The sequence below is a fragment of the Erinaceus europaeus genome, chromosome 12 (assembly GCF_950295315.1).
Source record: "Erinaceus europaeus chromosome 12, mEriEur2.1, whole genome shotgun sequence".
NCBI lineage: Eukaryota > Metazoa > Chordata > Mammalia > Eulipotyphla > Erinaceidae > Erinaceus > Erinaceus europaeus.
In genome coordinates, this window is record NC_080173.1 from 85008659 (window position 1) to 85033688 (window position 25030).

General features: G+C 46.1%; 1 protein-coding gene across 1 annotated transcript; it reads left to right on the top strand.

Annotated features, from left to right (window-relative positions):
* Positions 1 to 247: 247 nt before the first annotated feature.
* ALOX15 (arachidonate 15-lipoxygenase) lies at positions 248 to 10813 on the top strand. The gene is made up of 14 exons (XM_007521618.3): positions 248 to 414; positions 1928 to 2132; positions 2628 to 2709; positions 2804 to 2926; positions 3066 to 3169; positions 3342 to 3502; positions 4708 to 4851; positions 6444 to 6653; positions 8017 to 8103; positions 8211 to 8380; positions 8541 to 8662; positions 9257 to 9357; positions 9494 to 9661; positions 9767 to 10813. The coding sequence occupies exons 1-14, from the start codon at positions 277 to 279 to the stop codon at positions 9944 to 9946; spliced, it is 1995 nt and encodes a 664-aa protein (XP_007521680.1). The 5' UTR covers positions 248 to 276; the 3' UTR covers positions 9947 to 10813.
* Positions 10814 to 25030: the final 14217 nt, after the last annotated feature.

Genomic DNA, 25030 nt, shown 5'->3' on the forward strand with positions numbered 1-25030 from the left:
GGGAGAGGGAGAGGGAGAAGGAGAGAGACCCCAGTGTTTATTCTTTATTCCTGCATGTTTTTCTGCCCCCAACCTTATTTGCCTCATCCCTTCCATCCAACTGATACTCTGCATCCCCGCCCTCCTCAGGGCCCCACCTTCTCGCACTGGGGCAGATTTCTGGGGAGACTTCCCGCCCCCCACCCCCGACGCCAACACGGGGCGGAGTCTCTAATTCAGTTATACGCTGCGGTCATTAAGCTTCGCCCCGCAGAAGGCTCAGTGTCCTTGGGCGAGATGGTTCAGTACCGCATCCGCGTGTCCACCGGGTGCTCGTTTTACGCGGGCTCCACCAACCAGGTGAAGATGTGGCTGGTCGGCCAGCACGGGGAGGCCTATCTGGGGAGCTGTCTGCGGCCGGCGCTGCCCGGCAAGGTGAGTTGTCGGGAGTCGGGGGCTGGGGGAGCGGGCTGCACCCCTCGCGGCAGGTGGCCTAGACTGGCAGGAGGGGCGGGAGCAGAGCGCCCTCGCACCGGCCAGTAAGCGACCGGGGCGGCGCTGCGCGGTGAGCTCTCAGGTCCTGCCTCCCGGGATGCTCTTGTGCGCTATCCTCGCTGTTCTTTACATTCGGCAGTTCTTGGAGTGGCTGTCTGTCCAGTTTCCTCTGTTCTCTCTTATTTTTCCTTCCTTTCTTCCTTCCCTCCATTCTCTCCCTCTCTCTCCATTCTCTTTTCTTGAAAGCTGTGATTTCAGACTTTCTTTATTGTGGGGCAGGAGGTGGGGGGAAGAGGACCAAAGAGAGGCTGGGAGGAAGAAGACAGGATGAGAACATGCATTTCCCAACCTGCATTCCCTCATCCATCTTTTCTTCCAGGTATGCGTCCCTGGCTCTTACTACTCCAGCTCCTCTCAACACCTTGCTCTCCTTCCAGACCCCCCCCCCCTTTCTTGTTTTCCCCAGGTGCCACGCACGCGTATCCCTGTAGCCCTGCTCGCTACCTTACCTTCAGGACTTCCCGAGTGTCCACATCCTGATGCCCAGAATCGCCACCACTGTTGTCTAGGTGGCTCCTTCCACTCACTCCTACCTTCCTCAGTATTTCTGAATCAGATACATCTCACAAATTACCTTTCCCATCGACAAAACATTACCCTCCTGGCTTAAAATGTTCTCATGGCTTCCACTTGTTCCCAGGGCCGAGCCCAAGAACCTTACCTTTATCTTAGAACTAGCTCAGGGGCCCACCCTCCACCTGGAGTTCAGGCTCCACTTCTCTGAGGAAGTTCACCCTCATCACCTGTGCTCTGCCTCTGCTCTTTCCAGCTCTGTGCCTTGGGACACCTTTGCCTGGCATTTTTGTTTTGAATTTTTAATCTTTAGTTATTGATTGGATAGAGACAACCAGAAATCAAGAGGGGAGGGGATGATCGAGAGGAGAGAGACAGAGAGACACCTGCAACACTGCTTCACCACTCACAAAGCTTTCCCCCTGCGGATGGGGCTTTTCATCTCCCTCTCTTTGCTCACATTCTCTCCATCCTCTTCAAGGGAGTGGCCCCAAGGTGAGTTGCGACTTCTGCCCAAAGCTCATCCTTGGTGGTTACGTGACAGCCCTGCCCCTTAGCTGTAACTTCTTGGCCAAAAATGTCCCCTGGTTCAACTGTAAGGTTGCTCAGGATCTTATGCCAGGAGCCCAGCCCATCAGTTGTCACAATAAGTGACACAGGGAAGACAAAGTGAAGGAAGGGGTGCACATGCTCCTCTCCCCACCTCAGACTGAAGAATTCCACCATCCCAAATAGTGCTTTTGTACCCTCTCTTTCTCACTCCTTTTGTACCATTTTTCCGGAGACTCAGAGGAAGAATATTTTGGGGGCGAGCAGGGCTCAGTCTGAGGGCCCCTTCCTATCAGCTGCACTGACACAGAACCCCTTTTGTCACCCACAGGAAGTAGAATTCAAGGTGGATGTAAAGGACTACCTGGGCCCACTGTTGTTCGTGAAAATGAGCAAAAAGTGCACCTTGCAGGATGATGCTTGGTTCTGCAACTGGATCTCTGTGCAGGGCCCTGGGACCAATGGGGAGGAATTCAAGTTTCCCTGCTACCACTGGGTGAAGGGCACTGGCATCATGACCCTGGCCGAGGGCACTGGTGAGCACTGGGGGGTGGTGTGGGGGGAGGCCTCTAGGGCACAAGAAAAGCCAGAAAGAGAAGAAGCCAAAACATAGAGGGCAAGGCCTTTGCAGATTGTGGAAAAGCCAGACTGTTTCGTAAAATTTTCTTTTATTTATTAGTTCTTCTTCATCATCATCAACATCATCATCATTTAACCAGAGCACTGCTCAGCTCTGGCTTATGGTGGTGCTGGAGATTGAACCAGAACACTGCTCCAGCTCAGTGCTGGAGACTGAACCTGGGCTCAGAGACACAGGCATGAAAGTCTTTTGCACAGACATTCTGCTCTCTCTCTGGCTTGAGACAGATTGCTGGAGCTGGCTTGAAGAGGCAAGGGGATGGGGTTAGGGATGCGGAGTGCTCAGAACTGGCCCGTGGGAAAGGAGGGATAAGAAGGAACCTTAGGGAGGACCAGGGGAGAGGGTCTTGGGAGCAGCCTCACTGCCTATGCCCTCACTCTCATTCCTGTAGGCTGCACGGTGGTCAGCGACCGTAAAGGTCTATACAAGAAGCACAGAGAGGAGGAGCTGCAGGAGAGAAAGAAGATTTATCGGTCAGCCCCACTCCCAAGCCCATGTTCTCCCAACCCCATAGCGAACTGCTGAACCTCCCCAATGCCAAAGCCTGATATAAACTTTGTGCCACAGGTGGGGCACCTGGAAGGATGGGTTAATCCTGAACATGATTGGGGACACAAAAGAAGACCTTCCGGCAGATGAGAGATTCCTAGAGGACAAAAGAATTGACTTTGAGGCTTCACTGGCCAAGGGGTGAGCACAAGGGTGAGAGGGAGGTGTCCAAATCTAGCAGAGGTCAGGGAGTCCAGAACTGAACAGGAATGGACCAACCCAACATGAGTTGTAATGTGCAATTGTGAGCATAATTCTATTTGTCTCTGCTTCCCTGAAGGCTTGCCGAACTAGCTGTCAAAGACTCTTTAAATGCTCTTGCTTCCTGGGACAGCCTGGACAACTTCAACCGAATCTTCTGGTGTGGCCAGAGCAAGCTAGCTGGTTAGTACCCCTACCCACTAGCCCATGCAGTGTAAGAACTCAGGGCTGGAAGACCAGAAATTGGGGTCCCCTTGGAACACGGGGGTCATGTGGGAGATAGCTTGGGGGGAACTGGGGGTGGGGGGGCAGGAGCTCAGATCTCACCATGATCTACTCTACAACTCATCTTCAGCACGGGTGCGGGACTCCTGGCAGGATGATGCCTTTTTTGGGTACCAGTTTCTCAATGGGGCCAACCCCATGTTGCTGAGACGCTCTACTTGCTTTCCTGAACGCCTGGTGTTTCCTCCAGGAACAGAGGAGGTACAGGCTCAGCTGGAGAAGGAGCTTCAGGTAGGGATCCAAGATCTTTGAGGAGGCCACACTGTGGAATGGAGGTGGGGTCAGCGTTTACTCAGCTACAGCATCCCCTGTAGGTGCAGCTTGCTGCTGGATGGCAAGAGGGGGTCCCATGGAACTCCCAAGCAACCTTGGAGGGGCTCAGCTAGTCTTCCACTCTCAGTGACAAGTGCTTGCTGTGGAGGATGGGTATAGAGACAAAATGAAGAAATAAAACTGGTTCTTCGTGCTAGGGATTTTGGCAGGGTGTGGAGTAAAAGAATCAGCGTCAGGAATGGGTTTGATAATTCAGAATCAACGTGGGTCAATCGGGAGAGGGAGGGGAAAAACTCATGGGGTTACAGAGTGAGACAGGCTTGGCTATGGGTCCTGAATCTGCTTTTTTATTAACTGTGACATCAGGCAAGCTGCCTGTCCTCTCCAATAATCTGTTTCCTCTTCTATAAAGTTGGGACGAGGGGACCAGGAGATAGCTCACCTGGTAAAGGTCACACTTTACTGAGTGCAAGGACCTGGGTTCGAGCCATGAGCCACTGCATGGGAGCACTGTGCAAAGGGGAAGCTTCATGATGAGTGGAGCAGTGCTGTGCTCTTCCACTCCCTCTCCAACTGAGGACAAAAAAACGGAAAGAAAACAGAGAGACTGATGGGAGTGGTGGAATGGCACAAAGTTAAAGCTACAGTGGAAAAAATAATGATTTCTGTTATGTTATTTTATTATTTTGTTATGTTATTTTATTATCTATGATAATTTTCTTTTTTACCATTGTAGTTATTATTGTTGTTGTTGGATAGGACAGAGAGAAATGGAGAGAGGAGGGGAAGACAGAGAGGGAGAGAGAAGGATAGACATCTGCAGACCTGCTTCACTGCCTGTGAAGCAACCCCCCCTGCAGGTGGGGAGCCAGGGGCTTGAACCGGGATCCTTATGCTGGTCCTTGCACTTTTGCACCAATTGTGCTTAACCCGCTGTGCTACCGCCCGACTCCCTATGATGATTTTCTTATGATAAGTATTAAATTAAGTATCTGGGAGAATTAATGATTAATATATGAGAATTAATTATATGAGGCTTAGGCCCCACAAGGTGGTACAGAGTAGATGGTTGAGACAAGTTAATTTCCTTCTTCTTTTTTTGGGGGGGCATGAGGGTGGGAAGATGTCTTATGCTGATAAGTGTCGGCTTTTACTCGACCCAGGAAGGCACACTGTTTGAAGCTGACTATGCCCTGCTGGATGGAATCAAGGCCAATACCATCCTGTGTTGTAAGCAGTACTTGGCTGCCCCTCTGGTCATGCTGAAACTACAGCCTGATGGGAACCTCATTCCCATGGCCATCCAGGTGATGAAGACTCGTGGTTTCTGCCCCCCCACCCCCACTATGGTTGGCTTTTCAGCTTAGTCCCTCATTCAGATTCACCAAGTACCCACTCTGTGCAAAGGTTTTGTGCTAAGGCACTGGGGGGGTATCAGAGGAGGAAGTGCCAAGTTGCAGTCTAGCTAGGGAGATCAAAGAGGGAAAATCTGAATAAGCTTCAGCACTGACAAGCTCCTAAGGATGCAGACAGTCTTGGAGAGACCATTAGAGGAAGGGTGGGCATGAGCCTTATTGATGGGATAAGACTTAGATCTTCAGGAGTCCGGCAGTAGCGCAGTGGGTTAAGCGCACATGGCCCAAAGTGCAAGGACCGGCATAAGGATCCTGGTTCGAGCCCCCGGCTCCCCATCTGCAGTGGAGTCACTTCACAAGCGGTGAAACAGGTCTGCAGGTGTCTATCTTTCTCTCCCCCCTCTGTCTTCCCCTCCTCTCTCCATTTCTCTCTGTCCTGTCCAACAACGACAACAACAAAACAACAAGGGCAACAAAAGGTAATAAGTAAGTAAATAAATAAATATCTTAAAAAAAAAATCAAGGATCCCTGTTAGAGTCCCCAGCTCCCTACCTGCGGGGGGAGGGGTCGCTTCTTATCCAACAACAATGACATCAATAACACAATAATAACTACAACAATAAAACAACAAGGGCAACAAAAGGGAATAAATAAATACTAAAACAATCTTTAAAAAAAAAAAAAAGACTTAGATCTTCAAGCAGGAGGGAGGGGCTGGACTTCTTCCAACACCAAGATAAAATGGGCTGGGCAGAGAGGCCTGTAGGAGAGAGTGAGAGTACAGGAGTCAGGAGATTGCCTGGTGCACAGCAAATGGAACGCTGGGAAACAGTGTGAGATGCCAGGAACCAGACCATGTTGAGTGATAGATTTCAAGTTCAAGAGTATGAACATGGGAAGAGGGTGGAGGCTGTTGTGAAAGATGTTCTAGATAGGCCCTTGTGTATAGGGTAGATGGAAGAGGAATGAATAGACACAGAGATTAGGTGACATGCCACAGCAGTTGTCCCTGGTGGAGGTGATAAGGCAATAGAGGGAAAGATGGAAGAGAATGCAAAGGAAAATGAAAGTGGTTTGGATTCAAGGAGAGGGGAAAGGAGGAAGTAGTTAGGCACTTGCAGAAATTGGACAAATAGAGAGGAGAAGGTACTTGGGTCAGTTTTTGGTCTGGCCAGCTAGAGAGGCATTTGAATTGTAATCATTAGTTAGTAATGTGGCAGGGCAGTTGAGAACTGTAGACTTAGCTGCGTAGGGGGTGGTGTTGACAGGTTGGAGAGAGGCTGAAATGTGTGGGATGAAGGAAGCTGAGAGACTGACTCTTATCCATGCTGGAGGGACAGAAAGGGGAAGTGGAGGGCAGTGGCTCAGGAGACTGAAGCAGCACTGCTTGCACAGTCAACATGGCTGAGTGAGTAGGAAGGAGGAAGAGGGGCTGGGATACCAGGGAGGAGCCACAGTCAGATGGAGAGATGGGAGGGAGGAGGAAGAGGTTGATTGCACGTAGCACTCATTCCCTCTCTTTATACCCTTGTCATTGCTCCAGCTCCAGTTGCCTCAACTGGGATCCAGTCCCCCAGTCCTTTTCCTGCCAACTGATCCTCCCATGGTCTGGCTTTTGGCCAAGTGCTGGGTCCGTAGCTCTGACTTCCAGCTTCATGAGCTACAGTCTCATCTTCTGAGGGGCCACTTGATGGCTGAGGTCTTTGCTGTGGCCACCATGAGGTGTCTTCCATCAGTACACCCCGTCTTCAAGGTAAGCCTTAGTCCTTTCTCTCTTGCCTGCCTCTCTCTCTCTGCCCTATGGGATAGCCCCACTTCTGGAGGCCTATTCTCTGAGCAGTCTCTCAGTATGGGCAGGGCCAGTGAGCAAGGGAGTGAGCTTGCTCTGTGCTTTCATCAGAACAGATACACACGCACAATAGGTAAACAGTACAGGCAAGTGACCCAGGATTCCACTGAACAGGAGAGGACCATAATGTATAATATTTTCCCAGGAGTTTGGAATAGTTCTAAAATAGTAACACATAAAGCAAGTTAGAGAGGTCTTAGGTCAATAACATTAGCTTGGCTTATTACAGCCAATAGAGTATTCACCTATTAACTGCTTTCCCTTGGATACCTTCCATGGGACAAGAACATTCTAGGCACCTGTGCTAAACGTAACGGGCAAGATCTTGGCCTTTGGGCATTATTAAATTTCCATTAAAGACGAATAGAAAGTTAAGCTTATATTACAGCATATCAGCTGTGGTAAGTACAGTGCAGAGAGTCCACTCAGGGTGGTGTGGTGATGGGCTTAGTCTGGGCTGTGAGGAAAGACTGCCTTTGGAGATGGCAGTGAGAAATCAGCTATGGAATAATCAAGGGTCACGCTGCTCTAAGAAAGGGGAAAGGTCCTGAGGCAGGAATAAGTTTGGCATGTTTGAAGAACACAAGGAAGGTGAGTGTGGTGAACAAAGGGGTGAGAGTAGGAGAGAAAGTCCAGGAGGTAGGTGAGATAGGCAGCTTAGAGGCAGCAGGTTGGATCATGCATTCTCATTCTCAAAGGGGCACTTATGCCTCCAAGTGGTATTTATGTTTTTTTTGGGGGGAGGGCAAACATCCTTTTCATTATAAAGCACATATACACACAATACACAACAAATATATGTACATCTGTATTTAACATTTCATGGAGGATATATATGGGGCAGGGCAGTAGTGCAGCGGGTTAAGCATATATATGGCACAAAGCGCAAAGACCGGCTCAAGGATTCTGGTTTGAACACCAGATTTGTAGTGCAGGCACTGAGCCCCAGCAATAACCCTGGAGGGAATATATAATGAAGGTTCTGTAGAGGAGAGAGGATGAAAAAAAGGCTGAGAAACATTGAGTTGCACTTTGGACAATTTTATGTGAATGGAGAAGGAGAGCGATTTCTTTCAGTGACCACAGAACAATGAGTCAATGGTTTGTGGAACGAATTACAAATCAATTAAAGGCTGTTGGTGAGAAGTCACTGAGCTTCACATCTATGCTTGTCCCGAAGACCTGGTACCCTTCCTGCTGTTTCAATCCAACTTTCCTGCCACACTTCCTTTCTGACTCTTTTCTTCCCCTCTCTTCTCCCCTCTAGCTTATGATTCCCCACCTGCGATACACCATGGAAATTAATGCCCGGGCCAGGAATGGACTGATTTCTAACTTTGGAGTGTTTGACCAGGTATGAGTGTTTGATCAGGTGTGAGAAGTGAAAGCGATGTTCTGGGGTCCACACTCTTTCTGTCTCTGGCTTTGAGGTGGGTTGATATGCCTGACTTTGCTTCTCAGGTGGTGAGCACAGGTGGGGGAGGCCACATGGATCTGCTCAAAAAAGCCGGAGCCTTGTTAACCTACCGCTCATTCTGTCCCCCTGACGACCTGGCTGACCGGGGCCTCCTGGGAGTCCCGTCTTCCTACTATGGCCAAGATGCCTTGCAACTCTGGAACATCATGCATAGGTGAGGCAGGGCTACTGGGGACAGGCGTGCGGGAGGAGGCCCGGAAAACAGGAAGCTTATGTTGGGGGCTGAAGTTCCTGGCCTGGTATGTGGGCAAAGAAGAGAGCCTGGGGATAACCTTCCAGTTTCTGCTTTCTCGTTCTGACCCCTTGATGGACAGCTATGTGAAGGGAATTATGGATATTTACTATAAGACAGACGAGTCTGTGAAAGAGGATTACGAACTTCAGGCCTGGTGTCGCGAGATCACTGAAATTGGGTTGCAAGGGGCCCAGGACCGAGGTAAGATGAGCTCTTGGTTTGAGACTTCTAACACAAGAGAATCTCCCTAGGAATCTCTCCCAGAATTCTCTCTCCTTGTAGGGAATCTTCCAGAAGCATTTCCAGACCCTATAAAAAGGTCCAAAGCCCTTCCCATGTTCCTTTTCATCTCAATTGGAGACAGGCCCCTGTCCTATGCACCCAGAAGTCCTTGAGGTCCCAGATGAGGTTGGACCAACTGTTGCTCATAAATATTTGACAGTGCAATTCCCTGGGGGTGGGGGTGGGGTGGGGGTATGTGTAGCATTTGCCCACGTCCATGGTATAAACACCCCCATTGTGGCTAATGCAATGCCAGTCCGCTCACTCAAAACCTAAACCAGTTGACTCTTATAAGTCTGTATGAACCATGCCAGTGACCCACTGAATTGGGCCTTCCCAGCAGATTTCCGTGTGTCCCTCTCCATGACCCTTTCCCCAACCCATGCCAGTCCCCACAATAGCTACCGAGAGCCCTTGGTCCCTGTGCTCACCCCAACCCCTCTCGGTGCCATCTCTCTGAGCTCTGTTTCCTTTCCTGGCCTCACAGCTTCTAATTCCCCTCCACGGTTGCAGGCTTTCCTATCTCCCTACAGTCCTTGGAGGAGGCTTGCCGCTTCATCACCATGTGCATCTTCACCTGTACCGGCCAGCATTCTTCTATCCACCTGGGTCAGGTATTTCCTGTGGGCAGTGGGCCACTGAATATCTGTCCTTGGAGTCAGGGAGGAAGGGAGGGAGGGAGGAGGCTGTGCCCAGTAGTTCTAGACAAGTTTAGCAGATGTTAGCTCTAAAACTCTGCCCCCTTCTTAGCTGGATTGGTTTACTTGGGTCCCCAACACACCTTGCACCATGAGGATGCCTCCACCAAACACCAAGGATGCGACCCTGAAGACAGTGATAGCAACGCTGCCCAACTTCCACCAGGCTTCTCTCCAGATGTCCATCACTTGGCAGCTGGGCAGACGCCAGCCCATTGCGGTGAGAGCCAGGTGCCCAGGCTCCTGAGGATGGGAGCAGCTGTGGGGTAGAAGTCCAAAGTCAGGGCCATAAGCTTTTCCACTGCCTTTTTTTTCTCCATCCCAGGTAACTGTGGGGCAGCATAGTGAGGAGTATTTTTCATCCCCTGAGGCCAAGGCTGTGCTGCAGAAGTTCAGGGAAGAGCTGGCTGTCATGGATAAGGAAATTGAACTCCGGAATGCAAAGCTGGATATTCCCTATGAGTACCTGCGGCCCAGCCTGGTGGAGAACAGCGTGGCCATATGAGCACGCCCAGCCTTGGGCTCTCAGCCCTCTTCTCCCAAGCTACAGCCCTAGACTTACAGCTTTCAGCTTTGTAATCATATACAACTTGCTCTCTTCCTGTCTCCCCATCAGCCCCCCTAAAGGGCTGCCTGTACCCACAGGGAACAGGCCTCCTCTGCATGTTCTACCTAGGGGTCTGCTTCATTCATATCTCCCTTAAGGTAGATGCCAGCTACGTTTATATAAACTATGTTAAGAATAGATTAGGGTAATCATACACATTACTACACTTTTTAGAATGTAACTTTGAAACTAAGTTGAGTTTAACTAATGAAAGAAAAGAACTTAGATCTGACTGTCCTAAGAAAAGTATTGACAAACAACCATACCATGTCTTAACTAGAAGGGACTGGCCACATGTCCTGAAGTCAGACACAACGGTTGTGCAAAGTAAACTATTAGCACAATTCTTGAGATCTTTTTGATTCTCAAGATTTTCATTGTACACTTAGAAAAAAATGACAGGACGAAATAAGCTAATGAAATGGAGGAAGTTACTCCCAGCTGGAAGTGTTTGGCCTCAGAGTTTTGCCTGAGGTATACTTATCTATAACCCATTTCTGGTTGAGAAGCTCTAAGTTAAAATTGTTAATTGGGAGCAGGGAAAACAGCTCATGTGGCTAGTGTTCCTGCTTTGTTCTACAGATGACCCAGTTTGAAGCTGACCTCCACAGAACTAGAGGAAACTTCTGTGCTATCCTGTCTTTTCCACCACTCCCTCTTTCTCTTCCTTTCTGAAAACCATTAGTTCTGAGCAGTGAAGCCTTAGTGATGACAAAACAAACACATATACCCAAAACAAAGAAAACAACTCCCCTTAAATCAACAGCAGCAAAAACAAACAAAAAACCTTAACAAAAACAAAGCAAACAAATAAAAACCAAAGAGCAAAAGACAAGCTGAGAAAATTTCATTGCTTTAGTGAGTGACAATAAAGAAATTTTTAAAAAGGGAGTCGGGCGGTAGCACAGCGGGTTAAGCACAGGTGGCGCAAAGCTCAAGGACCAGCGTAAGGATCCCGGTTTGAGCCCCTGGCTTCCCACCTGCAAGGGAGTCGCTTCACAGGCGGTGAAACAGGTCTGCAGGTGTCTGTCTTTCTCCACCCCCCCTCCGTCTTCCCCTCCTCTTTCCATTTCTCTCTGTCCTATCCAACAATGACAACATCAATAACAACAGTAATAACTACAACAATAAAAAACAAGGGCAACAAAAGGGAATAAATAAATAAATATTTTTTAAAAATCAACTTCTCTATCTGAGTGTATAATCTTGAGATAAATGTGGAAAATTTCTTTATTTTGAATACTGATTTTTTTTTTAATGGGGAGAGACAGTGATAGATTGACCAGGGTTTGGGTGGGGGCAAACCCAGCACAGCACACATGTTGCTGTGTGCAAGGACCTGGGTTCAAGCTCCCAGTCCTCACCTGTAGGGAAGAAGCTTCATGAGTGGTGAGACAGTGCTTCAGTGTCTTTTCTCTTCTCTACTTCCTTCTCCCATCCCAGTTTCTCTTGATCTATCCAAAACAAGTGAATAAAAATACTAAAGAGAGAGATTGACCAGAACACTCACATATGTGTTGGTACTGGAGACTGAGCCCAGGATCTCTGGGGTTTCAGGTATATCCATCTGATCTCTAGCACTTGAGTCTCCCCAGCCTGGAAGATTTGTTTCTTAATATGATTATCTTATGCATATTTTGAAACAGCTATTTATAGTACAAATAAACCAGCACTGTTTCCTCTGTGAAATAAAATCTTGCCCTTGATTTAATTTAATCTGGCAGAAGACATGGGGTGCACTTGGTCTGAATCTTGAAGAATAAGAAATAATCAGTTGAGACATGGTAGGTAAAGTATGTTGTCCAACCTCCCTTCGGAGAATGGAACATTCCCTGCCATTGTTGATCCACATTAAAGGCAGGCCCTGTAGAGGCCCACAAAGGGATCCATTATGTTGTTCCTGGTGGAGATGACCTATGATAGTGGTGAGAGGGATCTGTTAGAGGTCTAGGCCCATCATATCAGTGTGGGAATCCCAGGACCCCCTGACTAGGGCCCCAGGTGATGGGGTGGCCTTGTAGTGACTAAAGAGTCATCATTAAAGTGTGTCAGTGTCTTATCCTTATTCAGCTTTTGTAGTCCTCACTCTGTGTGACAAGGTTAGCTTTGGAGTGATTGAGGGACATGTAAATAGAAGGTAGGTGAGAAGAGTATCTAGGCCTAAATAGAAACTATTTCATTAGGTACTTTATGGTGTCTTTTTGAGTCTTTCTATTTGCTTGCTTCATTTATTGACTCACTACAAACTATTGTGCACTTTTGCTTTAAGGTATATATTTTTCCTCAACTTGTGGATGCATGTGTACATAAGCCTTATCTCATGGGCTCTGGTCTAAGTCTAGGTTTTGAGGTTTTGTTAAGAAGAGCACCACCCAAAATGGAATTAAGGAGTCGTATGATCTAGGAAAGGTCTCACCAGAGTAATGAAGCTGAAGGGCTGACATTCCACACCTGACGTCTCTGGACACAGTCCAAAGTGAAAAATGTTGAGATGGTACTGGTTGCATTTCTTAGGTTGGGAACATCAAATTAAAAAGCTTCTTCACAGCAAAAGAAACCATCACCCAAACAAAGAGACCCCTCACAGAATAGGAGATCTTCACATGCCATACATCATACTAGAGACTAATAACCAAAATATATGAAGAACTCACAAAACTTAGCAACAAAAAAACAAATGATCCCATCCAAAGATGGGCAGAGGATATGAACAGGATATTCACTACAGAAGAGACCCAAAAAGCTAACAAACATATCAAAAATTCCTCCAGGTCACTGATTGTCAGAGAAATGCAAATAAAGACAACATTGAGATACCACCTGACTCCTGTGAGAATGTCATATATCAAAAATTACATCAGTAATAAATGCTGGAGGGGTTTTGGGGGAAAAGGAACTCTCCTACATTGCTGGTGGGAATGTAAATTGCTCCAGCCTCTGTGGAGATCAGGCTGGAGAACTCTCAGAAGGCTATAAATAGACCTCCCATATGACCCAGTAATTTCTCTCCTAGGGATATATCCTAAGGACTCCATAACACCCAAACAAAAAGATATGTGTACACCTATGTTCATAGCAGCACAATTCGTAATAGCTAAAACCTAGAAGCAACCCAGGTGCCCAGCAACAGATGAATGGCTGAGAAAGCTGTGGTTTATTTACACAATAGAATACTATGCAGCTATTAAGAACAAAGAACCCACCTTCTCTGACCCATCTTGGATGGAACCAAGGAGGAATTATGTTAAGTGAGATAAGTCAGAAAGAAAAAGACGAGTATGTGATGATCCTATTCATAAACAGAAACTGGAGGCTATTTTTTCCCCTTTTGCTGCCCTTGTTGTTTATCGTTGTTGTTAATATTATTGTTGTTATTGCTGTCATTGTTGGATAGGACAGAGAGAGATATAGAGAGGAGGGGAAGCTAGAGAGGGGGAGAGAAGGATGGACACGTGTAGATCTGCTTCACCGATTGTGAAGTGACCCTCCCCCCGAAGGTGGGGAGCCGGGGGCTCCAGCCAGGATCCATACACAAGTCCTTGTGCTTCACGCCATGTGTGCTTAACCCACTTGGCCACCACCAGGCCCCCATCCTGCTTCTTTTTAAAACCAAGTTCGTGTGTTTCAGTTCTTTATATTGCACATATGAGCAAAACCATCCAGTAGAGGCATTTCAGAGAAATGTAGGTAATTTGGCAACAGATATAAACTATAGCAATAAGAGTCCTTGAACACAAAAAACTGAAAGGTAAGTCTCCTTAACTATACCTTTTTCCCCCTTCCCCACATTTCTTAAAACTTCAGAGTGAGTAGGAAGGAGCACAATCATTATGCAAAAGAAAGATTTTCATGCCTGAGGTTCTAGGGTTTCAGGTTCAATCCCAGGCACTAGTTTAAACCAGAGCTAAAAATTTGTTCCCTTTGGGGGCCCGGTGGTGGCACATCGGGTTAAGCACACATAGTAGGAAGCACAAGGAACCCACGCAAGGATCCCGGTTCAAGCCCCGGCTCCCCATCTGCAGGGGGGTCGCTTCACAGGTGGAAGCAGGTCTGCAGGTGTTTATCCTTTTCTCCCCCTCTCTGTCTCCCTCTCCTCTCTCAATTTCTCTCTCTGTCCTAGCCAATAATAATAATAATAATAAATTAAAGATGGTCACATGAAGAGTGGATTCGTATGCTGAGTCCCAGCAATAACCCTGGAGGGAAAAAATTGTTTCCTTGAAGAGAAAAAGAGAGAAAAAAAGAAAACAAAGAAGAAAGTAAAAGAGTTGGGATCAATTCAAGGCCTCTTGCATAAAGGATACCCCTAAGTTGCTTCATGGATCCAGTTTTTTTTTCTTTTTCTTTGTATTTAGAGAGGAGGAGAGAGAGAGAGAGAGAGAGAGAGAGAGGAGAGAAGGGACAGTAGAGGTACCACAGCACTGCTCAACCATCTATGGAGCTCCCCTGGTGTTTTCCATGGTGTTTCCTTGTAGTGCCGGGGCTCAAATTCAGATCTTGACACATGATGAAGCAAAAATGCTTGCGTCAGCTGCTGGCTTCTCCCTGCTCTTTTGCCACAGGCAGGAGAGTGGAGTGCATGAACAGTGAGCCTGGGAATGTTATGTATGTACAAACTGTTGTATTTATTGTTGAATGTAAAACATTAATTCCCCAATAAAGAAATTAAAATTAAAAAAAAAAGAAAAAAAACAAAAACAGTGAGCCTGGCTGTCTGGCCCCATGGGGGTGGGCATATCCCTGTTTAGACTTGTCTTGGTTCTTGAAGGGAGTATGGTCAAAACAGATGGAGAGTCAGGAAACAAAGACTAGACAAAGGCCTGGAGTTGGGGATGGGTTTAACTAGAGCAGAATATTGGCACGTGCAATTCAAGTTCTCTTGTGTTCTGTATTCTGTATAGTGTACTCAGGGGAACATGAAGGTGTGGCATCGTAGCAAAGATGAAGGGATTCTTGTACTAGAGGGATCATGACTGAAAGTGCAATGAGAACACATTTTTAAGACCCCAAGCTGACTCAACCTCCAGGAAACCTTGAAGGTTTACTATGGCAGGTACTTCAGAATGAAGTTTCATTCACTATCATTCCTTTTATAACACTGACTAGAAAAAAAAGTCAATTGAGGGGCTGGGCAATAGCCTCTGCCACCACGTGGAAGCGCCGCACACAAGGGAGGGAACTTGTCAGGAGTGTTGAACCAGTGTCGTGGTGTCTCTCTCTTTCTCTGTCTCTTAAAAAAAAAGAAAAAGAGTCCCCTGGAAGTGAAGTCCCAGTAATAACCCTGGTGGCAAAGAACAACAATAGCGACCTTCCCCTCTTCCCTCTGACCACCTGCTTCTTTCTGTGTCATTGTCTCAGTCATGAATTCTTGAAAATGTGACCTAGGGGTAGGGGAAAGTGTTTGTGAAAGTAGAGAGAAAGGGTATGAGGAATATCACCCTGACAAAATTTACAGGACTGAGTACCTCTTTGGAGACTAGCAGGATCAGACATTAGAAAAGAGGAAAGGCGCCCCATAGAGAATTTTGGTCCATACTCCCAGAAGATTAAAGAATAGGAAAGGGATATGGAACAGAGGGGATGGGACATGAAACTCTGGTGGTGGAAACTACATGTAATTGCACCCCTGTTATCTTACAATCTTGTTGATCATTATTAAATAATTAATTAAAAAAGGGGGAAAGGATTAGTCTAAGGATCTAAGCTGGGTGGAGCAAAGTGTTTTTCATTGCAGTTGGGTAGGTGGTTCAGTGGGTAGAGTGTATTCCTTGCATGTATGAGGCCCTGGGTACAATCTCCTGCATTGCATGAGGTGAAACAGTGCCATCTCTCTCTCTCTCTCTCTCTCATAAGATAACTAAATACTTTTTTAAAAAATATATGGTGCCTGGTAATAAACCCAAGGCCTAATGTATATGTGATGCTGATAAGTAGTATCTCTAGTCCCATTTATTGTTCTCTATTTTTTTGGTTGGGCGGGAGAGGGAGAGAGTTGAAATGATTGGTGGAATATAGCCATCAGTGTTTCCAAAGACAGTCCAGCCACATATTCAACTTGATAGCTGGAACAAACTCTTCGAAAAATGTATCTAAGTTAAGCTTTCAGGAACCGTCTTAGTTACAGCCCTTCAACAAGAACAGGGTACTTGCAATGAAAGACTCAAAAGAGCTGAACCACAGCAAGCAGAGAGAGCTTTGATTGGGACTTGACGCCTAAGCAAGGAGAGGAAGAAGTTAGAATTGGGCAGGAAGAGCCTTAGACTCCAGTGAAACTCTATGCCAAGCTGGTGGGGAGTCCTGGGGCAATGTTTCCCATCATAGGAGGCCTGTACTAGATGAGGGGGAAAAAAACCCAGCTGAAATATTGCATATAGCCATTCCTTGGCTAGACACACCCTGAGACAAGTTTGATCTTGGTGTGAATATTGCAGTGGATCTGAAGGTGTGTGTGGCTGTTATAAAAACAGCAGGTTCTCATTTGATCATCCAGGGTCCTAGTTAGGGAATCCTTGGATTCCCATACACATAGAATGGGCCTTGACCTCTAAAGGGTCCCTCTCTCCACTACCACCGGTCACTTCCATAAGGACCAACATCTTGTGGGCCCTCCTAGGATCTTGGCTCTACCATAAAGCAATGACTGTAAGGATAACCCCAATCTCTGAAGGGAGGCTGGGGGTATCCTGCCCTGCCACTTGAAAAAAACGGGTCCTGAAATGACTGCAGCCTGCAATGTTCCTCAGATGTGACCATGAGCTATAAGCTCAGACCGATAGGGGCTTAGAGGTTACACAGACTCTGGTGCGAAATATAAATATGCATTTACATATGGGCCCTGGAGCAGGTGGATAGAGGTAAATAGTTAATTTTATCCAACAAAAATTTTTTTATAAGAATGGGAGCTACTATCTTCCCTAATCCAACTTTCTAGCCCTTTTCTCCACTCTGACACCCTTCTCTCAGACAATATTCTCAGCCTCATGCTAGCTACCAAACTCAAATAAAACTACTATAGTCGTGTGCCCCCAGGAACATGCCTAAAATGGTTCTCCTAGCTTTCTTCTACCCTAAAACCCCTAATCTCATCTGTTCTGATCCTACTTTCTGGTTCCTGTTCATTAACCATCTTGTCTCAACTTAGGTCATGCCACCTTCCAGACACCAGGCTGCAGATGTTACCATGACTCCACCCCGACTTCTCTGGGAAGATGACCTCACCAATGTGTCCTGAACCCTCGAATCTCTGGTCCACTAGGGAAAGATGAAAACAGGCTGGGGTTATGGATTGACCTGTCAACGCCCATGCTCAGCGGAGGAGCAGCTACAGAAGCCAAAACTCCTACCTTCTGCTCCCCATAAACAACCTTGATCCACACTCCCAGCAGGGGAGACGTGATAGGATGGAGATAAGAGGACTCTGCACTTCAGCTCCATCAGCACCCAGAGAGAGAGAAGGAAAAGGAGAGGGACATATGGAGGTAGCTATGATGTCATGTGTGGCTTAGAGGGAAAGAGAGGATTGAATCAGGAAAAGAAGGGGCAACTTTGTATAAATGTGGACAGATAGTTGTAGAGAAGATGGTCGGCCCATGTCTACAACCTTAGGGGACTGTGGTGGATTGCAGTGGGGAGAGTGAAGATTCAGAACTCTGGTGGGAATGGTGTGGATTCAATCCCCTGTCAACCTGTAATTCTGTAATATAAAACTATAAAAAATAAAATAAAAACAGCATGTTTTTTAGTTGGGAGCGCTGAGTTTTACTTGCAGGGCCACAAAAAGAAAATCTTATCCTGGGGCTAGGTGCCTGTACATCTTGTCAATGTCTACAATCAAAAGTGGGGAATCGTGGTAATGCAATATGCCGGTGACCATGGACGGAAGCCCCGACACGGTGCTGACTCTGCCTAGGCGACAGTATGCAGTAGTCTGCGCAGGTGCATAGGGGGACTGTGGGCAGATCCAGGCTGTGCTGGTGTAAAAGTAGAGCCAGCCGGAACTCGCTCTCTTTTGTCTGTGGTTTCTTCTCCTGGTGAGAGGCAGCTCGGGGAGGTGCGCCAGGTATCCCGGCATGGCTACTTCTCCTGGGAATTGAACACGTGACTCTGCCAGACGGTAAACTTTTAACCCCCCTTTTTAAGTTAAATAACAACAGGTTGGTTCTCTCAGAAGAGGCATGCAGGGGAGGTGCATCTCAAATGGATTCCGGGATCATAACTCCCTTTCTTGGATGTTTGTATGACTATGGAATTTCAGAACTGTCAGAAGATGAAGTTCCTCTGAACTCTCTTTCTAGGCAACAGAAAGTTACTTAAGTAAGCCAAGGCATGAGTAATGAATGACATATAACTCTTTTCGATACAAATATCCATGCTGTTATGTAAGAGTTTTCACTATCAGAGGATTGACCAAGAGGAGAAAAGCATCTGTTGCCTAGCTAGCAGCTTTTAAAATGGAAATATGGGGGACAGGCAGTAGTGCAGCGGAGTAAGCCCTCATGGAGTGAAGCACAAGGATCAGCAGAAGGATCAAGCTCCCAGATCCCCACCTGCAGGGGGGTCACCTCACAAGTGATGAAGCAGGTCTGTAGGTGTCTATAGTTTTCTCCCCTCCCTCTGTCTTCTCTCCCTCTCTTGATTTCTCTCTGTCCTATCCAACAGCAAGAACAACAAGGGCAACAAAAAAAATGAGAAAAATGGCCTTCGGGAGCAGTGGATTCATAGTGCAGGCACTGAGTCCCAGCGATAACCTTGGAGGCAAAATAAAAATAAATAAATTAATTAATTAATTAATTTTAAAAAACTTGGAATGTTAGGGACGGGTCCCCTTTTTTTTTTAGATGCCCCCTGCTGGCAGAACATATCTTAGACAATTGCCTCATAGGTAAATGTTTAGCCCTTTGGCAGGACATCAATGCTGCAGGTTCACACCGATATTAATAATAATCCCACTGGGACATAAATGTTCCAGGTTCTCACCAACACTAATAATATTCCCACTGTTTTTGCACCTGACCAGCCACACTCATCGGCAATCTAGAAGCATCAAGCATGTGCATTATCCCTCAGATGGTTTTCCTGGGCTAGCGGTAGGGCACCCTGGTTATACCTTCGCCTCTCTACCTCCATCTACCCCACAGGGCCAGGTTTCTTTTTTAAGATTTGTCTTAGTTATTTAATAATGGTGTACATGATCACCAGATTATAGGGGGATAGGTCCACGCTGCCACCACCGCCACAGTTCTGTGTCCTCCTCCTAAGTAATGACCAACTTTAAGGAAGCATGAGAGCTACAGTGGTGCTCCCAGCCCCCTTGGTCAGATCCCTTTTGTAGGGTCTAGTGAGTAAGTCTACTACTGAATACCTTTGCCACCACTCCACGTGTTGTTTCATGGACTGGACAATAAATCTAGATATCTTTTGGTAGATATATATTTGCCTACTTATCTTTTCCTCAGCATTTTAGTATTCAAGGGGAACAGATAACCCTTTTTAGATCTGCTTTACGTGGGTGCAGTACAGAGCATTTGGAAGGACAGATTTTCAGCTTTCCAAATACTCCCTGAAAATTCCATTCCAATGAGCAGTCCCAGTTTCTCCCCATCGGTATATTTCTTCAGTTCAAATAATGATGGGATTATGAAAACAGTTCTTTTATTTATGAGTTTGCCTTTTGCCACTCTCCTACCTGAGAATGCTGCATATTATATAACTTCTCTGAGTCAGCACTGAGCTGTGTTCTCAGCAACCCTCTGAGAGACAGCCTACCATCTCCTTTTACACATGAGGGAACAGACTCAGGGACTTATCCACTGAGTATTTGGGTAAGACTCTTGACTTGTCTTTGGTATTTGAAGAATTTGGCTCAAGTAAATGACAATCAGGGAGGGTCTAAGTCTTTGGGTCCCTGTCCCAGTAGGGCAGGTGAAAGGACAGCTGGGCATCATACAGAGGCTGTTTCATGAGGGCCATTTCCCAGAAGGCCACTCAGTTTTCCCTTGTTCATGAGGCCTCTGTCACAAAGATTGTCTGCACAGGCAGGAGAATTCCTGTGGCTCCCAGCTCCTACCACTTTTTCCCTGACCTGTGTTAGGAAGAGTATTACAAAAAGGCTTTCAGTTTTCACCTTGCTGCAGAAATTTGCTATCTTTCTCTGGATCTTGAAGGGAGGGATGAAAGACTCCCCTTAACCTGATCAGTTCTCTGTTTTCATTTCTGCCTTCTTTCTCTTCCCCTTGGCCATGAACCCTTACCCTCCAGCCTAGGCTTACCTTGGTGCAGTTTGTAGATCCTCTAATTCTCTCTCTTTCTCTCTCTCTCTCTCTCTCTCTCTCTCTCTCTCTCTCACACACACACACACACACACACACACACACACACACACACACAGTGGGTCCTCAGTGCCCAGGCCAGGTAGAACATTGTCACCAATTCCACCAGCTGACAACTTGGCAGATACAACTCTAGTGGCAGTTTTCCTATAGTTAAAAGTCCTCCTCTGCCTCTAGTAAAATGATAATCTTACCTTTAGGTAGGTTTCATGCCTCTTTTTGAATGGAACACCTTTGATGATCCTTAATAAGAGAGAATTTAGGGCATGGGTAGATAACATAATGGTTAGGCAAAGAGACTCATGCCTGAGGCTCCAAAGCCCCGCTTCAATCCCCTGCACTACCATAAGTCAAGAGTTGAGCAGTGCTCTGGTAGAAAAAGAAAAAAAAACCAAAGTGGGAAGCTACCAGAGTGGGGGGTCTCTATTGCTTATGAAGAAATCCTCTACCCCACACTAGCCCTCTCCAAGCATACTCTTCATCCTGGATACTAAATCGCTATGACTTAAAGAGTTGTTTTAATGTGTTTTTATAGCTTTGCATTAATAAAGCAATTATATGTTTACTCCACTCCTAACCTCCCAGTTTTAACGTAAGGAAGAATATAACCTAAAGCTATAAATGTCTCTTAAGAATGTTGAAAAAAGGATGGGGAGATAGCACAATGGTTATACAAAAAGACTCTCACGCTTGAGATTCCAAAGTCCAGGTTCAATTCTCTGTACCACTATAAGCCAGAACTGAGCAATACTCTGGTAAAATAAAAGGGAAGGGGGCGGGTGGTGACATACCTGGTTGAACGCACATGTTACAGTGCACAAGGTCCCAGGTTTGAACCCCTGGTCCCCACATGCAGGGAGAAAGCTTCACGAATGGTGAAGCAATACTGCAGGTGTCTCTGTCTTTCTTCCTTCTATCTCCCTGCCCCACTCAATTTCTGACTGTCTCTATCAAATAAAGATAATAAAAAAAAGAAAAGGTTTGTGTCTTACCTCTTGGAAAACTATGAATTAAACCTCACCTTCAGGGGGAAACTTTTTGAGTGATGAAGCAGAGCTGCAGATATCTCTCTTTTTCTCTGTCTCTCCTTCCCCTGTTATGTACCCTTCTGCTCTCAATTCCTCTCTGTCCCATCAAATTAAAAAGTATATATTAAAGAAACAATTTAATTTCAAAGTGAACATGCCTCTCAGTTTCTCTTTTTCTTTGAGAAAGAGAAGCCTTTCTCATGCCAAAATAATACTTTAAAAGGGTAATGTTTGAGCTGGGGAGATAGTATAATGGTTTTGCAAACTGACTCTCAATCTTGCACTGAAGATTCCAGGTTCAATCCCCAGCACCACCATAAACCAGAGCTGAGCAGTGCTCTGGCCAAAAAAAAAAAAAGTAACATTTAATTTTTCTACTGGTGGATGGTTAAGTAAAGAGCTTCTTGTAGGGTTTCAGATTAATGAGGTTTATCATTTAGATGTCAATCAACTACTGTAAAAAAAAACAACACAGTGAACTTACTTATTCAATTTTTCTTAAGAGTCTTGTTTGTCTTGACAGCCTAGTTTGTCCTGAAGTTTTAAGACAAACAATTTGATATTGATTATCTTCCTTCATTAGACGTAAAAAGTGCCTCTGATGATGTTGGAAAAACTTAGCTATGCTTGTTAGTTTCATTGATAACTGCCAGAAGCATTCCTGACCACTCTTCCCTTTCAGTCCCAGTGTATCATGAGGGCTCTGCTCTGGGGCTGCCATAGGCTTGCTGGTAGCCTTGAAGATTGCCAGACACCATCTCCCTGCAGCAGCAGCAGCAGCAGCAGAGATTAATTTGTTGAAGCAAAGACTACATACCTGAATCAACATTTTTGATTCTTTTTTAAAATATTTATTTATTCCCTTTTGTTGTCCTTTTTTTTATTGTTGTAGTTATTATTGATGTCGTTGTTGTTGGATAGGACAGAGAAAAATGGAGAGAGATGGGGAAGACAGACGGGGAGAGAAAGACACCTGCAGACCTGCTTCACCGCCTATGAAGCGACTCCCCTGCAGGTGGGGAGCCAGGGGCTTGAACCAGGATCCTTATGCGAGTCCTTGTGCTTTGTGCCACCTGCATTTAACCCGCTGTGCTACCGCCCTACTCCCCACACTTTTGATTCTTTAGAAATACTGGCTGAGGACCTTTGATCCACTTACTGTTGGCAGCTCGGCTGTGGAGGGCTTAAAACTTTATTTCAGGGCGATCTGTAAGGATCTGGGCCAGGGGCCCGTGTTTAAGTGGACTTGAATAGTGACCAGGTGTTTCAGAGTTTGGGAAAGGCACTAGCTTTGAGTTTAAACCAACCTAGGTAGGAGTTTGAGCTGCAATTGCCATGGTTTTCAGAAAAACAATGTTAATAATACCGGCACCAGTTATGACTAAAAATTGCAAAATATCTATATGTATTTATATATATCCTGTCATTCTTTCTCACTTAAATTTTTTTTATTTATAAAAAGGAAACATTGACTAAACCATAGGATAAGAGAGGTACAACTCCACACAATTCCCACCACCAGAACTCCGTATCCCATCCCCTCCCCTGATAGCTTTCCTATTCTTTATCCCTCTGGGAGTATGGACCCAAGGTCATTGTGGGATGCAGAAGGTGGAAGGTCTGGCTTCTGTAATTGCTTCCCCCTGAACATGGGTGTTGACAGGTCGATCCATACTCCCAGCCTGTCTCTCTCTTTCCCTAGTGGGGAAGGGCTCTGGGGAAGTGGAGCTCCAGGACACATTGGTGGGGTTGTCTGTCCAGGGAAGTCTGGTCACATCCTGCTAGCATCTGGAACCTGGTGGCTGAAAAGAGAGTTAACATACAAAGCCAAACAAATTGTTGACCAATCATGGACCTAAAGGCTGGAATAGTGCAGATGAAGAGTTGGGGGGTGGGGGTCCTCCATTTTGTAGATAGCTAGTAGGCATATTTTAGTTATATTCCAAAGGGCCTGTGGCTATACTAGTTTTCTCTCTCTCTCTCTCTCTCTCTCTCTCTGTGTGTGTGTGTGTGTGTGTGTCTGTGTGTGCCTGAGCCTGAAATCTGATATGCAGGTGGATCCAAGTTATTGTCTGAGGAGATGATGTCATGGCTGGAAAAAGGACCAGAAAGCTGGATCAGGAAAGAGAGTAGTTCCCTAATATGGGAAAGGGGTATAAATATTGTTGACTGTAAGCCCCATTGATTTGATGTGATCTGGGGCCCATATTCATCTTAGGAGCCTATGTGACCTCTGCATCCCTGTAGATCTGAGCTCATGTTCTGTGGTCATGAGTAGGAACGTTCCAAGCTGCGCCAATAACATGACCCATCTTCCTCAGGTGTAGCATAGAGTATGTTGTCCATTCTCCCTTCAGAGGATGGAACATTCTCTACCACTGTTGATCCAAGTTGAGGGCTTCCTCATTTTTAATGACCATTCTCTTATCTACATTATCTACATGGTCATTAAACACTATTAAGTCTTCCTTTTAGCTCTCATTTAGTTCTACAAGTCCTACAGGGGCTGGGTGGTGGCACACCTGGTTGAGCACATACATTTCAGTCCACAGGTACCTGGATTCAAGCTTCCAGTCTCCACCTGCAGGAGGGAAGCTTCATGAGTGGTGAAATAGTGCTACAGGTATCTCTCTTTCTCTCTCCCTCTCTATCTCCCCTTTCCCTTTTCATATCCAAAATAAATAAATGAAAGAAAGGGGGAAAAATAAAGAAAATCTTGATGATTGCTCTGTGGGCTGTTCTCCTTGATACTATTGCCTGAAGTTCCTTTTTCAGCAGGCTGTTTAGGAAGGGAGTGTGAAGCTATATTTTCTGACTTCTACATTCTGATTCCTGAAGGTGAGTAATAGTTTCTTGGATATCAGTTTTGTTAGATCTAAAATTGCTGGCTCACATTTTCTTTCTGAGTACCTTAACTATACTATTTTCTTTGGAATCAGACCTTTCTTGCCTGTATCAGTCAGGATGCATCGAGAGAGAGGGAGAACCCTGGGAGTAAGGCAGAATCTGTGACTGTCAGAGGGATTAGACCTAATGCAACTGTCCAGTGTGGCGGAGAAGTCTATGCGAGTCAGTGCCTCTGAGCCTAGGGTTGGACCCAGTCTCTGGTGGTCAGCCACAACAGTGTTTGGTAACAGAATGTAGATGTGGAGTAGAAGAAAGAAAGGTTGCAGCTAAATTGTGAGGACAAAGTGGACCCTGCACATTTTTCTTCTCCCAACATCCAATAATGTGGTGACCAAAAAGAGAATTTGGTGCATTCACAAGGGAGTTTCAGATGCTATTGACCCAGGATTTGGAGAATCTGAAAGAGGTGCTCTGGTGGGAAATGGAGAAGCCATAGCCCCAGGTGCTGCCCTGAGTCCCAAAGGTGGGTCAGTGAATGAGCTGCAATGTGCATGAACTGGTTCCAGTGCTCAGTTTGGTGGCCTTCTCCAACATGCAGTTTAAAACAAAACACACACAAAAGCTGCTTTCTAAATCTTGCCAAACCTCAGCCTTTCAGTCTTGCATAATTTTCTCTTGTTGTCAACCCTAATCCAGAGTCACAAAGGGAAAAGAATTCTAGGGAATTCAAGTGCAGGTTAGCCAACTGATAGACTAACCTTGTATTGTTGAAAAGGTCT